Source organism: Coenobita brevimanus, chromosome 60 (assembly GCF_032717465.1).
Source record: "Coenobita brevimanus isolate Jiangsu-jjx chromosome 60, ASM3271746v2, whole genome shotgun sequence".
NCBI classification, from domain to species: Eukaryota; Metazoa; Arthropoda; class Malacostraca; order Decapoda; family Coenobitidae; genus Coenobita; species Coenobita brevimanus.
Genome location: NC_137013.1, coordinates 29,350,615 through 29,367,237, shown reverse-complemented (window position 1 = coordinate 29,367,237; position 16,623 = coordinate 29,350,615). Strand labels below are relative to the sequence as shown.

The 16,623-nt window shown below is 43.0% G+C and overlaps 1 protein-coding gene across 3 annotated transcripts in view; it reads left to right on the top strand.

Moving 5' to 3' along the window:
- Nucleotides 1–16,623, top strand: part of LOC145403197 (E3 ubiquitin-protein ligase RNF34) — a 214,781-nt gene that overhangs the window by 175,008 nt on the left and 23,150 nt on the right. For 2 of the 3 annotated variants that reach the window (XM_080275011.1, XM_080275010.1), the window contains exon 5: nt 7,064–7,262. The exons of the other annotated variant lie outside the window; for it this stretch is intronic. In XM_080275011.1, the coding sequence (XP_080131137.1) occupies nt 7,064–7,262 (199 nt within the window). The remainder of the gene's footprint in view (nt 1–7,063; nt 7,263–16,623) is intronic. 3 annotated transcript variants of the gene reach the window in all.

Below are 16,623 nucleotides of genomic sequence, written 5' to 3'. Positions count from 1 at the left end.
CAATCACGCCCCCAGGCAGATCCTTCCCTCCCCCCACGAGAGACCCATGAACAGCATCCGCAAATGACTTGGCCTGATCTTGTGTGACCGCCATAGGTGATGAGACCTTGGTCTCTAGTGCCTCCAGTCTATTTGATACGTCTCTGATTGCTTGAAAGATTGGCCCAATAACTTTATCTTCATACTCCATCTTGGTACTACTTCCTCCACCAGCCAAGACCTCGTCTGCTGGTGCAACACACTGGCTACACAGCCAGCGAAAGCCCAGCTGGTGGCTCCTCTTCATGAATGGATAGTCGCCTGCATCCAAATTTTCACAAGCTATATGAATCCACTCGCTGCAGTAGGCGCACTTCAGTGCTTGTGCACTTTTTGCTACAGACCTACTGCAGCGAGGGCACTGGTGTTGTTTACTCATGATAAGGGAGAACAAAAAAAACAAAATGACAACAACAGCAAAACGTATATACAATACTACCAGGGAAAAACCCGGGTAGCGCCGCCCCCGTTTGTGTCACCCTAATTTAGGAGGAAAAAAGAAAACCGAAGGAAAAAAAAGCACAAAAAACAGAAATGGAAAAAAAAAAACAGGGTGTCTGCGAGGTCACCACGAGCAGGTGGGATACGACTTGACTACCCTTCTAGGAAAGGTAACCCAAACCGAGGTGCCGCAGAAGTGCTGAGATGGTATTGAAAACTTTTCCCAATTTCGAGCTTTACAGCAGCAACAAATACGTCACTTAGGCAAGACCTCATTGGTTACAATACTGCCACTGCGCAAAGCCAAGAAATAATTTACAACGCTGGGTGGTAACCATATAACCAAACCATACGTGCTCCGTACGTGTCTACAAGTGGGTTGGTGGAGGGTTAGTGCCCCTCCTCGTTAAACAAATAACTCAGAGTCAAATGACCACCCCTTACGGGATTATGGCGTCTGACAATAGATGGATAGATCGATAGCAGGGGTTAAATTCCGCAAGAAGAGAGACGGACACAAACAGAACAGCTGCTTGACTAAAACCACAGTATATATTGAACTTTTCAGGAGGGAAGATTTAACTCAGCTTTGTAACAGCTTTGTTAAATACGACCAAAAGAGATACATAAATGCCAGGTTTTTAAAATTCGTGCTTTGTTTTTGGGGAAGTAAAAATGAGAGCAATGTATTCTATCTATCAATTCCCAGATGCCATAATCCCGTAAGGGGTGGCCATTTGACTTTGAGTTATTTGTTTTATGGGGAGGGGCACTAACCCTCCACCAGCCCACTTGCTGACACGTAGGGAGCACGTATGGTTTGGTTATATGGTTACCACCCAGCATTGTAAATGGTTTCTTGGCTTACAGGAAACTATTGGGCTTGTCAGTCAATGTAAAACCACCTGTAAAGGAAAGAAAAGCAATTAGAAGTGACAGGAAAGATGGGAGAAATACGAAGAGAGGAGGGCAGGCACAGAAAAAGAATGATAAAGGCTAAAGAAGAAGTAGGCAGCATTACATCAAGTGAGTGAATGATGGTCACCACCACCTACCACTGAATGTATTCTCCTCTGTTATATTTTTTTTTATAAAGCTTTTTCGTTACTTCAGTAGTGTCTGATGGTAATTTACTGGACAGGTTCACACATCAACAAGGATAAATCACGGTAATTTAAAACGTACCCGATGTGGAGAAGCTGTTAACAGTGGTGGCTTTCGATGGCAGGAAGCTTAAGTCCCCCATTGGCTGTGCACGATTCATCTGTTTAGGTAGTACTCGGCCATTCTTTGCTGTAGTAATCATTTCATGAAATGATCAAACTAATTATAAAAGTATCATGAACCATATCTGATAAACAGCTTGGAAAAAATACTGTACTGTATTGAAAAATAAAATGGAAGTTTTACAGTATTTCATCTTTATTTTCATATCATAAATTAACCATCTCCAGAGAAGCAGTGAAGCCTTTTATAAACAATAAAAATATTAAACACTTATTCTTTCTGTACACAATGTTATTATAACTAAATTAAAATTCCCATCATACACACCATATGGTCCTTTAACCTCTCCGTGGCTGCCGGCGTCAAATGACTTTTAGCCGATCAATGGCTGCAGGTGTCATTTGAGCGCAGCCTATAAAAAACTACAAAAATTTTTGGGAACTGAACAAACGTTCTGAACGTCTTCACACTGACCTACACTACACTCCCATACACCTCATCAAGCAGTTCAAAGCCTGCTGCTGTGATGAGTGGATTTTTTATTTTTTCACTCTTAGCCATGCCTAAACAAGCACAACTACACCCATTATCTCGACCCAGGCAGAACATATCATCTTTGTCCTCTCTTGCAAAACACACACAACCACCTGTTTACGATTAGCCTATGAAGTAATATAGGCACATACCAAAAAGACATGATAATAAGTGAAAAATACATTTTGTCTTGGTATCTTTACCTATTTGCTTAGGTTTGCTGTAATGATTTGGATCATTTGATGCGTGCAACTTGTAGAAAACTGTGAAAACCTTTGGGAAGTGAACTAAAATCTGGGACATGAGACTGACCTTGACTTCACCCTCTCACATATCATTTGTCAGTTCATCACCTACTGTCATGATGAGAGGATGTACGATTTTTTTGCTCGTGGCCATGCCTAAAAACACATAGTTACACCCATTATCTCAACTCAGACAGAAAATACAATCTTTTTTCCTCCCTTGCAATACACATTCAACCACCCTGTTTACGAGGCAGCAACATATATTGCAAAAATAACAAGGTAAAATGATAAAGATGAACGTAAAATGATGGGGAAAGATGATCATGTTATTACGGAAAAAATACGTTTTCCCCTGTCTGTAAACTTATTTATTTCTGCTTTGTATCTGTATTCGTAATAATTAGACTTCAGAAACTGCATTACAATTCTATTTGTAGCCATGCTCGTGGTGTGGGAGCCCGAATTTGCAATTCGACTTCTGCATTGCTAATCGGATCTGACCCTCCACTTTATTCTCCTGTGGCAGAGTCTAACCTTGGAGGATGTGCAGTTTTCTCATTTAGGACCGAAAATTCAACTCTTTCACTCCCTTTTCCAAGCATGGGCACAACGATAACATAAAAAATAACTTGAAACTACCATAAACATATTTCATATAAAAGAGGTGAAAAACTATTCATAACAATTTTTTTTTCCAGCCATTCCTAACAGATTATGTACTGAAATCATCCGATATCATCATATCTCATATATGCACAACATATCAGCACCATTCGTATTGTTTTTGGAGGTAAAAAAAAAATAACAACACCTGCCCAGTTGCGTTGCGGCAGTGCCCCTGGGCGGCGATATCAGTTGCCGATATTTCTACAACTTCCTTGCTCCATTGCAAGCCATAAAATGCGTCTAGGAAGCTGGGATTTGTACTGTTAGGAGCCTCTGAACTTTCTCTTCAATATGGTAAGAAAAAAAATCAAGTTTCGAAACTTCAAAAAATAACCCCGGCGTCGCCTGGCTTGCACGGAAAATTCCGGGCCTTCGGCCACGGAGGGGTTAAACTCTAAATAGTTTTCTTTGCACAAGGTTGCTATAATATGACAAAGGGGCATGCAAAGCGATGCTGCGAGACTCCCTGCGGATTCCAGTACTCCGCTGCAGTAATCCTCTCCCATTTGACAGGGAACGTTTTGTGCATTAAGTTTACGGTGCCAAAAGTTATGGATAGGGCAGGGTGAACACCTGCCCACAATCTAAGACTACGACCCTTATATTCTTGTTGTTGTGGTTTCTGGCTCAGCTGGATATGAGGTGAATAAAGAGTTGTGAGGAAGGATGGGAATTTACTGTATTGTAATCCTCTCCTGTTTGACGGGGAATGCTCTCCCTTTTGTGCGTTAAGATTGCCAAAAGAAGTGGATGGGGCAAGGTGAATACCTGCCCACAGTTTAAGACTATGGCCATTATATTCTTCTTCTTATGGTCCCCAGCTCAGCTACACAGGAGGTGAATAAAGAGTTGTGAGGAAGGATGGGAATTTATTGTGCATCGTTGACACTAATGACTCACATTTTTGTGTTGTTGCAGCTAGTTTTACATAGGTCAGTGGCAGAATGAGACAATACTACAGCTGAGCATCCCATCAGATCACTTCTCTGTGACTAGTACCATTTTCTAGTGGTACCAGTAAACTTTTATAACAACATCCAAGATGGAGAGATGGCAGTTGTAGGCCAAGTTAGAGTAAAAAGGGCATAGTGATGTGGTGAGAAGGAGCAGAGTGATATGGTTTGGCCATGTGGAGTTGATAGAGGATGACTACTGAGTTTGGAGGGTGAGAGGTATAAACGTTGAGGGTAGTGTTTTGAGATACAGAAAATGACATATGATGAGGTCATACAGTTTAACCTCAGAGACAGAGGACTGAACCGGGAGCCTGTCAGAGATCGAGCAGTGTAGGGAGTCACGATTAGAGTCCATTTTTCACAGTTGTCCCTGACATCTCGCGTAGCTCCAAACATATGTTTTGGTTTTCACAGTTGTCCCTAATCAGTCTTCCGAGGCCCTCATTTGGAGGCAGTGTTTATGCTGTCCCCAACAATAATTTGGATTTTTTTAGAGGAGGGTTGAAGCTCCCCAACAGCTGGACCTGAGCCAACTAAAATAATTGTTGTCCAATGCATAATTTTATCAATGTTTTGAAATAAGGTGCAGTACCCAGTGTAATATCACTGAGATAATTTGACACCCTGTAAAGAAAATACTTCATATTTGTACTCATTAAAGAGACTATAATTCACTCAAATACAAGGTAACTTATCACAGTTTAATTCACAGTCTGTTGGAGGTGCCAAAACAAACAGACCTGAAAGAAATGAAAGAATCAATGTCTGATGCATATTTTCATCAAAATTTTTGCATCGGTTGCTTAATATATTGCTGATATAAATAACACACCCTATTCAGAAAATACCTCATGTTCATTTACCCTCCCATTTCAAACCAAACTATTACTCTTTAGACATTATTATACACTCAACCCCCTGCTATCGTGCCTAATTGGTCACAGGAAACGTGCGTGATAGCTGAATACGTGATAGCTGAACTGAACAATCAATGGGAAAATTTATAATTGGTTTTTCGGTGGCCCATTTTTCTAACTTTTAACCACCTTATGCTTACGATTTCCTGCCAATCGCTCCTCTAGCATGAAATAAAGCATTATTATATTAATAATAACAGTATAATGAATAAATAAACAACATTAAAGGCCATCAAACTTTTATAAGGATTACTGCTTGGGTGGTTTGATGGGTTCCGAAGCTTGGGAGTGGCTTAGTTGCCGCCAGATCTCTTTGGCTGTCTCCATTTCTTTAGTGTCCACAGCTAAAAGGGGTTTATCACATGGTACCTTATATCAGGAATGACTGAGGAACATTTAAGTGGAACAAAACTTGGACGCTATCACACATGTTCCTCACACTGTCGTCAGAGCCCCGTCTCAGTTGTAAACACGTGATTACTTTATCGACATCACAGTTTTTTTGGCATGAGAAATATTATCTCTTTATAAGGGTTTCAAAACGATTGATATTTATTCTGAAATACAATATTAATAAGTATTCAGTGTTAGGCTAAATTTCAATGCTGTAGTATGATATATTCTTTCGAGCCGAATGAGTATTGGTCACTGTTTTGCCCGTCGTGTCCTCAGCAGGAATCCGTTCAGATGCATTCCAAATGCCCGTGCTATAATCGGGAATTTTACCATGTTACTGTTCCGATTAACCATCGTATCCTCTGCAAACCTCGTATGAAGTGCCGTGTGAATGTTTCGCTTAGCCTGTCTTCAAACTCGACGTGTGATAGCGGTCTTGGGGTGCGTGATAGCATGTATGGTTGTGCATTTGATGTGTGCGTGATAACTGAACGCGTGATAGCAGGGGGTTGAGTGTATACAGTAATCTCTCAATTATCCAGCGTAATTCAGTCAAACCTCCTGCCAGATATTGCATCGGTACCCCCAGTCCACCCCTATGGTTTGGGGACACAATCTGGTGCACTATGGGCTGGTATTACCACTCTGCAACCAGACTGTGTTAGGAAGAATTCTGCCACCGAATTCCCTGTGTCATAAAAGGCACCTAAAAGGGACGGGGTGAGGGGACTAGGGACCCCCTCCTCTGTTAGTTCTCCATACCTTGAAGATTGGGCCCCTGAATGTGTGTGGATGTAGTACAGTTGAGACTAAAAGGGAGGAGATTGGCAGAATATTTGCGAGAAGAAAGTTGGATGTGTTAGCTTTGAGTGAAACATAGATAAAAGGGAAAGGTGAGTCTAACTTTGGACGTGTGAATGGAAGGATGTCAGGTGTTGATAGAGGAAGGGCGAGAGAAGGTGTGGACTTACTGGTGAGCCTGGAAGTGCAGCAGTGTGTGACTGAATGGAAGGAGGTGTCATCAAGACTGATGTGAGTGGAAGCGAAATTTGGTCGTGAGTTGTGGGTATTTGTGAGTGCACATGAGCCTGGTAGTTAAAGGGATGTGGAAGAGAGTCATTCTAGAATAATGTTGATGAGTGTCTGAAGAGTTTTGGAGCAAATGTGAATGTGGTAATGATGGGAGATCTGAATGCTAGAGTGGGAAATGTAGCAATTGAAAGTGTAGTTGGTATGCATGGTGTGCCTTGAAGAAATAAAATAAGGGAACGAATGATAGAGATGTGTGTTGAGTAAGAGATGGTGATTGGAAATACCTTGTTTGAGAAGAAGGATATTTATAAGTTCCAGTACTTACACAGCTGCTAAATATTTTATGAGCAAATAGTTTATGGAAGCAGTGTACTGTATCTGAGTTGTTAACCATCTGATGATGTGGAGCACTGCACTGGCAAACAGTTCTTAGGTCACCACATATTTGAATTAGAGCCCTGCCGTGGCTTTGTAAATCTGTAGGTGATAGGTTAGGAGTCAGGGTACACAGCTTCACTGAAATTAATTTCACTCAAGTGTCCAGGTAACCTAATCTCCACAAAAACAAGGGATGAGTGTATAATGTGAACTTGTTGTACTTCACCAGGCTGGGGAGGGTGGCATACTCTCACAGATTGTGGATTTGGCTAACCTAAAGAGTGAGGAAGACATCCAGGCACTGAGTGTGAGGCAGTGTAAGGAGCTGCTGGCACTCCACCGTGTCACATATGTGGGCGTCAGGGAAAAGTCAGAGCTGATTGCAAAAATCAAGATACTCTGGAAGGATTATCAAAACACAAAGAAAGGTGGGTGAATGGAGGTTAGTTATGAGGTTGACATAAAGTACATGTATTTTAGGGTGAGAAATATTAATGAGGATCATGGTGGTGAAAGAAGTATCAAAATGTAAAGAATGGCAGATTAAAGGTGGTGACTTATCTGAGGATTGATATTATTTGGAAGGATAAATGATGATGATAGTAAAGGAAGTGTGATAAAACCACATAGGATTATACATACATGAGACAGCAGACTCTATTAGGGTATATCTATCCATGCATCATCCAGTCCCTTATTGCTCTATCAAGAAATTAAGCCACGGCAAGGTTGTATGGACACACACACACACACACACACACACACACACACACACACACACACACACACACACACACACACACACACACACACACACACACACACACACACACACACACACACACACACACACACACACACACACACACACACACACACACACACACACACACACACACACACACACACACACACACACACACACACACACACACACACACACACACACACACACACACACACACACACACACATCGAGGTAAACTACCTGATATTCGGAAGAAAGCATACATTGTCCCCTTATTCAAGAAAGGGAATAGACAAAATCCACTCAACTACCGACCAGTATCACTGACCAGTGTTGTAAGCAAGGTATTAGAAAAGCTTATAAGAAAAGTTTGGGTAAATCATCTAGAAGAACACAATATGATAACAGAAAGACAGTTTGGTTTCAGAAAAGGAAAATCATGTGTTACTAATCTCTTGAGCTACTATGACAGAGTAACAGACACATTACAGGAAAGAGAAGGATGGGTGGACAGTATCTATTTTGATTTCAAGAAAGCATTTGACACAGTACCACACCAAAGACTTTTATGGAAACTGTACCATCAAGGAGGAATTCGAGGCAAACTGTTTTGTTGGATGCAAGATTTTCTCATAAAAAGAGAAATGAGAAGAGTGCTAAGGGGAAATTACTCATGATGGAAAGAAGTGACTAGTGGAGTACCACAGGGCTCAGTGCTGGCTCCAGTCATGTTTTTAGTGTATATAAATGATATAAACAGTAACACTGGAAATGAAAGCTATCTAAATATGTTTGCAGATGATGCAAAAATACGAAGGAGAATTACCAACAAAGACTCTTGTATAGAGCTACAAGAAGAATAAAATAAACTTCATGAATGGAGTAATACATGGCAAATGGAATTCAGTGTGGACAAGTGTCATGTAATCAAGTTTGGTAAAAGTAGAAAAAGACCTGATTGGGATTAGAAGTTAGGAAATAAAACCCTACACACATCAGAAAGAGAAAAGGACCTAGGTGTGATTATCAATAATAGACTATCTCCGGCTGACCACATCAGTGAGAAGGTACGGAACATGTATACATTGCTTGCAAATATGTGAAAAGCATTCACATACATAAATGAAGACATGCTAAGAAGGATAATAACATCATTCATCAGACCAACCCTGGAGTATGCATCAGTAGTCTGGAGTCCTCATCTCAAAAAACACATAGACAAGGTTGAAAAAGTTCAAAAGGCCGCTACAAGATGGGTACCAGGCTTAAGGGATCTAAGCTACGAAGAAAGACTAAATACAGTAAACTGAATCTACCAACACTACAGGAGAGAAGGAAAAGAGGTGACATGATAATGCTATATAAATGCATGTCAGGGAAGGAGAAAATAGACATAAATGATTACTTAACGTATGGGGAAGCATCAGCAAGAGGACACCACAAAAAACTGCAGAAGAAGAGAGGTGATAAAGACGTAAGGAAATTCAGTTTCCCAAACAGAGCAATTGATCAGTGGAATGCACTACCGAATGAAATAGTGTGTGCCAAAACAATATACAAATTTAAGGATATGTACGATAAATATGGTTTAAGACACGGGACAGTATGAGCTTGACTCATTCCTGTAAAGATACAATTAGGTAAGAACAATTAGGTAAGAACACACACACACACACACACACACACACACAGAAAGAGAGAGAGAGAGGCCACAGCAGAAATTTACTTAATATTTCCTTTTGTACTGTGTGCTTACAAAAGCTAGGCAGTATATGATAATAATTTATACCTGGTAGTTGTAAAAAACACCCATATCAAGTCTTTGTCATGTGGTGTTACTGGATCACAGAGTCATATCATACAGGGAACTTGAAGCAAATACTGTATGTGGTGTTAACTCTATGTAATGCATAACACTGAGACAGCAGATATGCTTCGTCTCATTACTACAATGATGTTCTTTCCTATTTTATTCTTGCCATCTCCAGACAGTTTTATTTCTTTAAGGAAAGCATAAATGATTTTGTTTTCTTAACACTTTCACTGCAAGGCGGAGTGTATAATGAGACATAAGGAATCCCTTCATTAATGACTGAACTGCCATCTAAAGGGTTAGTAGAAAAAAAAAATCGAGAGAGGTGCCACCCATAAGAGCTGTAAGGCATGTACAGTGGAACTTCTACAATTTGAAGTGCTTGTGTCTATGAACTTATCAACTTTTGAAACATTCAGACTAGAAGGGACATTTAGCTGGCTATCCTTGTCTTTTTCTCGTAGTTTATACATAATTTTGACATCAGCTTTGTAGTAAGGGCTAACTAGCCTACTTCAGGAATCCTCTCTCTCTCTCTCTCTCTCTCTCTCTCTCTCTCTCTCTCTCTCTCTCTCTCTCTCTTTTTTTTTTTTTTTTTTTTTTTTCATGGCTGCTCCCTTTTATCTCTTGTAACTCTGGTTGGCTTGAATGATGTAGAACAGGGGTACTCAGTATGTGTGAAGATCCAGACACACAGTTTCATACATGGCAAGGGTATGGATGAAAGTCCTGATTCAAAATGTTTGTTTCGTTTCGTTTATGAAGGCTCCAACATGCTTGTATGCGTCGGCCTTGATCACCTAATAGTGGCTCTCTGTTCTGCATGATCTATGGCAGCCTCCCTGTTCAGTCCCTTAACCCTGAGGTCACATTTAATGACCTCGTCCCACATATTTCTCGGTCTACCCCTCCCAACCCCACCCCTAGTATTAATACTTCTCACCTTCTGCACCCAATTATCATCCCCCATCCTCTCCACATGCCCAAGCCATCTCAATCTACCTCTCGTCATCACAACACCAATACACTCAAGTCTCATCATACCTCTCAACTCTTCCATCGTAAACCCAGCCCCCCCAGGCCTTGCACGCGGGGACACACTGCTCATCCAACTAATCATTGTCATTTCTGTACGTTTGAGCCTGCGGCTATCCTCTTCCTTTACTGCCCAGGTCTTACTACCATACAGCATCACACTCCTAACACATTTTTTTTTTTTTTTTTAATGTGAGGAAGAAGGAACGAAAGGCCGTGAGCCAGCAGTTATTGTTCCTTCCAAGAGAAAAACAAAATACAGTAATCACTCTAATATCTGGATGCCCAATAACCGAACATCCCCACTACCCGGACCTAATCGTCCTGGGATCCAGCATTCAAAAAAAAAAAAAAAAAAAAAAAAAAAAAAAAAAAAAAATCCTATCTGCAATTTGAACTTGCCGCGCGCGCCGCGGGAGAGCATTGTTTTGGCGCGTCATTTCTCCGATGTCCGATAGAGCGCCGCTGCATCCTCCCCACTTCCCGCCTGTCTCTCACCGCGAGTGTACGCTCCTCGTAATGGCTGCCCACGTGATCACTTTTGTGGTGGTGCCCTACCTGCTGCAGGGCCTCCTGCTGCTCTCGGGCCTCCTCTTAGTGCGTGTGATGATGGCCCCGCCACCTGAGAAAAGGAAGAGAGTGGTGTTGACTCTGGAAAAGAAGAGGGAGATATTGGAGAAAGTGGATGCGGGTTGGTCTTCTTCCCGCATTCTCCGCGAGTACAACCTGGCCCGGTCGACTTTCTTCGATATCAAACGTTCCCGAGACAGACTCATGCAGTACACAGCTGACTTCTCGTCGAGAAGCAAACGCAACGTGGAAAGGAAGGTTATGTTTACCCCCAAGTTAGCAGAAATCGACCGATCCACGTTGATTTGGTATCGACAGCAACGTGCTGCTGGTGTGATGGTACGTGGAACGGAGCTGAAGGCTGCTGCTGAGAAGCTCGCCAGGCTTCACGACGCCCTAGACTTCAAGGCATCCGAGGGTTGGCTCTTCGCGTTCAAGTTGCAACATGGCCTTACCAACCGTAAAGCACATGGCGAAGCATTGGACGCTAACGAGGATGGAGTTGACGAGTTTCGGCACAAGGTGAAAGGCTTGATCGACAGGGAGGGCCTAACTCTTGGTCAAGTCTACAACGCTGACGAAACTGGTCTATTCTATCGCTCGCTGCCAACGAACACTAGCCAAGGAGACGGAGAAGTGTGTACCTGGCCGCAAGCTTTCTAAGGAACGGATATCTGCTTTGTGTTGTGCCAGTGCTAACGGCATGCACCGGCTTAAGCCCGTTGTTGTTGGCCGTGCAAAGCAGCCTCGGTGCCTTCGTGGGGTGATGGATGTCCTTCCTGTCGTCTGGTACCATTCTTTCAAGGCATGGTTCACAGCTGTGATCTTCAAAGACTGGTTTCACCGTCGCTTCGTCAAGGAGGTCATCCATTACCAGATGAAGACACTGGGAATCCCGTGCGACCAGGTAAAGGCTCTCCTTCTACTCGACAATGCACCTGCCCACCCGTGCGACAAGGACTTGGTTGCTGAAAATGGCCGTATTAGGTGCATGTTTCTGCCACCTAATACGACTGCTCTCATTCAACCAATGGACCAAGGAGTGATTGTGGCAACAAAGCGCCTATACCGTCGGAAGTTCCTGGATGAGGTGATGGTTGTTCTCGAGGACGAGGACGAGCGCAGGGAGGGACGGGACACACGAGGCAAGCGGACTTTGGAAAACCTTCGCCGCTACAACATCAAGTCTGCGCTGTACAACTGAGCTAGTGCATGGAAGGAAGTCCCTGTGAAAACTCTTGAAAATGGTTGGTCTCATCTGCTTCTCGGAATGGATGTGGAGTACGATTTTCTGGGCTTTGACGTGGATGACTTCCATGCACGGCTACGTACGCACGGCGACGATGTAGATGTGGATGATGTTCGTGAGTGGTTGGATGACGACGAGGGCGATCCTGGGTATCAGACGTTGTCTGATATCGAGATCGCGTCTTCGGTTGCTGGTGTCAGTACCGAACTTGAAGATTCCGACGAGGAAGGCGACGATGATGCGGACTCCTCTCAGCATGACACTGCTCCAGCCATCCCCAAGCTGAGCGCACTCCGGGAACATCTAGAGTTCGTCCTAGACTACCTGGAACACCCGGACTGCGACAGGGAGATGGGGCCCTTGGGACTCGTGGAGGAAGTGCGTGCTTTCAGGCAGCGCATCATCAATCGTCAGAATTGTCGGTCATTGCGTCAATCAACCATTGACAGTTTTTTCAGGCCCGTGACCCCCGCTGTGCCCAGCCCTGGCTCCACTCCGTTGCCTCCCCAAGACAGGCCCTCATGCTCCGAGCCACAGCCCAGCACATCAGCCACGGTGGAGTCACCGCTCGACGTGAGTTTGCGGCTGTCTTCAGAGTCGTCTGCAGTGGGTACGCCATCACCATGACCCAGCGATGCACCCCTAGGTCACCTGCCAGTGATACTCTCGGACTCTGACAGTGAATAAACAGCAAGAACTTCTCCACTAGACCACACGGGAATTTTGAGTGTTGTGCAGCGAAAAAAACGGTGTGTTGTGTTAAGGATTTAAAGTTGAGAGAAAAGACTCAATAGAAAAGAAATTTAACGTAAATAGACTTGTTTGTTTTGGCTTTGGAAAATTAAAAAAAAATGGGGAAAAGTTAAAGTGCAACACTAAGTTACAATGGAGCATTATTTGGACAAAAGTGAACACTGTGAAGAGAATGGACTTCTGTGTGTTATTGACTAAGTTCATTGCAAGACTTCAGGAAGAGTGTACTGCAAGTGCTTCAGGAAATTGTTCTTACTGTCAGAGTCCGAGAGGAGGCGGTTATTCATCGAGGTGGCCAGGGACTTGCTGTAAGTAGGCAGAATGTTTCATACTGTACTTTTTTCCCTACTATACTTACCTCATTTCACTCTTTAATGTCCTTTATTGGTGTGAATAGGGTGTTAGTAGCTATACATGTGCAGAAGGAATGTGTTTTTCTGAGTTAGGCTAGGTTAGGGTCCATAAGTGCCAGAATGTTTATTAATGTATGAACATACTTCTAAACCCTCATTTTATGTTTCTTTTGCATTTATTTCAGTCATTTATGTGCCTTATTGGTGTGATTTGGGTCTTAAATAGGTGCTATGCATGTCCAGAGGGAGTTGTATAGGTGTTTCTCTGAGTTAGGGTCCATAAGTACAAGTCCATAAGCTGGGGCCCAATATCCGGAGAAAACCAATAACCGGACCTACCTATGGCTCTATTACATCGGATATTGGAGTGATTACTGTACAAGAGAGAGTCAAATGGAAGATCCGATCTGTTCAAAATGCCTGGACACACTGCATTTGAAAGACTGGAGATCATAGGAAGCAGGATATACAGACAGAGGGAGACAGTTCCAGAGTTGACCTGTTGCATAAATGAAGGACTGGGAGTAATGGTTAACTCTTGAATTAGAGAGTTGGACAGAAAAGGGATGAGAGTTTGCTGCTAGACGGGTGCTACGTGCCTGTCTTAGAGGTGGAGGAATGCATGCAGACAGTTCAGAGGAACAGTTACCATTGAAGTAGTGATAGAAAAGAGATAAAGATGCAGCAGTGCGGCAAAGAGACAGAGGTTGAAGGAAGTCAGTAAGAGGAAGAGAGTTAATGCCACAAAAAGCCTCTGACTCCATCCTGTTGAGAAGAGCTGTATGTGGGAAGCCTTCTCACAAATGAGAGTTGTACTCCACACAGAGACGGATAAAGCCCCTGTATGGAGTCAACAGTTGTGCAGGGGTAAAAAAGGAATGGAGTAGGCTTAGCACATCTAATCTCTTGGAAGCAGATTTTACAAGAGATGCAATATGATCTTTCCAAGATAAGTACCAAGTAAATGAAACCCCAGGCATGTTCAAGGATGATGCAGGATTAAGCTGAATATTATTAAACATTAGTGGGTATACCTGTAGAAGATTTAGTCGGGTTAGTAGGTGTAGGTGGTGGCGACCATCATCCACTCACTTGATGTAGTGCTGCCTACTTCTTCCTTAGCCTTTATCATTCTTTTTCTGTGCCTGTCCTCCTCTCCCTATTTCTCCCATCTTTCCTGTGACTTCATATTGCTTTTCTTTCCTTTACAGGTGGCTTTACATTGAGTGATAAGCCAAATGGTTTCCTGTAAGCCAAGAAACCATTTACAACGCTGGGTGGTAACCATATAACCAAATCATTCATGTTCCCTAAGTGTCAGCAAGTGGGTTGGTGGAGGGTTAGTGCCCCTCCCCGTAAAACAAATAATTCAGAGTCAAATGGCCACCCCTTACGGGATTATGGCGTCTGGCAATAGATAGATAGATAGGTGTAAAAACTGAGTCTTTAATGCATTAAAAACTACCAGATTATTTTTACCCTATCCGAGATACGAGCCAGTCAGACAATAGGTGTGCCATAGCCTCATCCCATGTTTGCTGAAGTACCTGCTGAAATGGACGTTGCGGGAACCCAATGGAAAGGTGAAGGGTGGAGTCATCAGCGTATGAGTGGATAGGGTTAGATGTACTGCTTAGAAAGTCATTGAAAAATAAAAGGAAGAGAGTTGGTGATAGGACAGAGCCCTGAGGAACACCACTGTTAATAGATCTAGGAGAAGAATGATGGATGTCTACAACAGCTGCTATAGAACGACCAGAAAGGAAGCTAGAGATGAAGGCACAGATAGAAGGATAGAAACCATAAGAGGGCAGTTTGGAAATTAAAGATTTTTGTCAGACTCAATCGAAAGCCTTTGAGATGTCAAGTGCAATGGCAAAGCTTTTGCCAAAGTCCCAAAAGGATGATGACCAGGAGTCTGGAAGGTAGGTGAGAAGATCACCAGTGGAGTGTCCCTGATGGAACCCATACTGATGATCAGAAAGAAGGTTGTGTTGGGAAAGGTGCTTTAAAATTTGTCAATGAAGAATTGACTCGAAAACTTTTGAGATACAGGATGTTAAAGCAATTGGACGATAGTTAGAGAGTTGAGAATGGTCACCTTTCTTTGGGACTGGCTGAATGAGAGCAAACTTCCAGCAAGAAGGAAGGGTACAATTTGATAGACAAAGGCGAAAGAGTTTGCCTAGGCAGAGTGTAAGCACAGAAGCACAGTTCTTGAGAACAACAGAAGGGACTCCATCAGGCCCACATGCCTTACTGTATTAGTATTGAGGCCTGTGATGGCAGAAAATACATCAGCTGAAGAAATTTTAATGTCAGCCATGAGGAAGTCAGAGGGGGGAGGTGATGGAGGAACAGCACCGGAATTGTGTAAGGTGGAATTGGAGGAGAAAGTCAGAGTGAAGAGATCTGCTTTATCAGCTGAAGAAATAGCTACAGAATCATCAGAGTAGAAAACAGGAGGGAAGGATGATTAGGTAAAGTTGTTAGAAAGGTTTTTGGCAAGATGCCAGAAGGAGCGGGAAAATTCGAGTTGGAGAGTTGAGAGCATTTAGTACGGATGATTTTATTTTTAGCAGAGCAAAGAACAGACTTAACACAATTCCGGGCAGAAACGTATAAAAGATGTGGTTCAGGGGTGGGTTGGCTCTGGTACCTTTTATAGGTCCTGTCCCTGTTACGACAGCATTAGAACAAGCGTGATTAAACCAAGGCTTTCTTGCATTAGTCAAAGGATATGAGAAAGGAATGTATGCTTCCATGCGCGAGAGAATAACCTCCGTAATGCGCAAGGCACACTCAGATGGCTGCCGGCCATGGAAGCAATAATCATTCCAGGGAAAATGAAAGAAGTACTGCCTGAGGGTCTCCCAGTCCCCAGCGCCAAAGTACCACAGACGATGTTTCTTTGGAGGGTCCACAGGCCGTACCGGAGCTATAGGGCAGGTTAAGGTGATAAGGTTGTGATCGGAGGAGCCCAATGGAGAGAAAAGATTAACAATGTAAGCCGAAGGATTAGTTGTAAGGAAGAGGTCGAGTATGTTGGAGCTCTCTCCAAGGCGGTCAGGGATACCGGTAGGGTGCTGTACAAGCTGCACTAGGTCATTAAGGATAGAAAAGGTTTAGGCATGTTCACCAGGTGGATCAGTGAAAGGAGATGAGAGCCAAAGGTGCTGGTGAACATTGAAATCTCCTAGAAAAGAGATTTCAGAGAAAGGAGACTGGATAGAATGCATTCTATCGTAGAAGTAAGATAGTCAAGGAA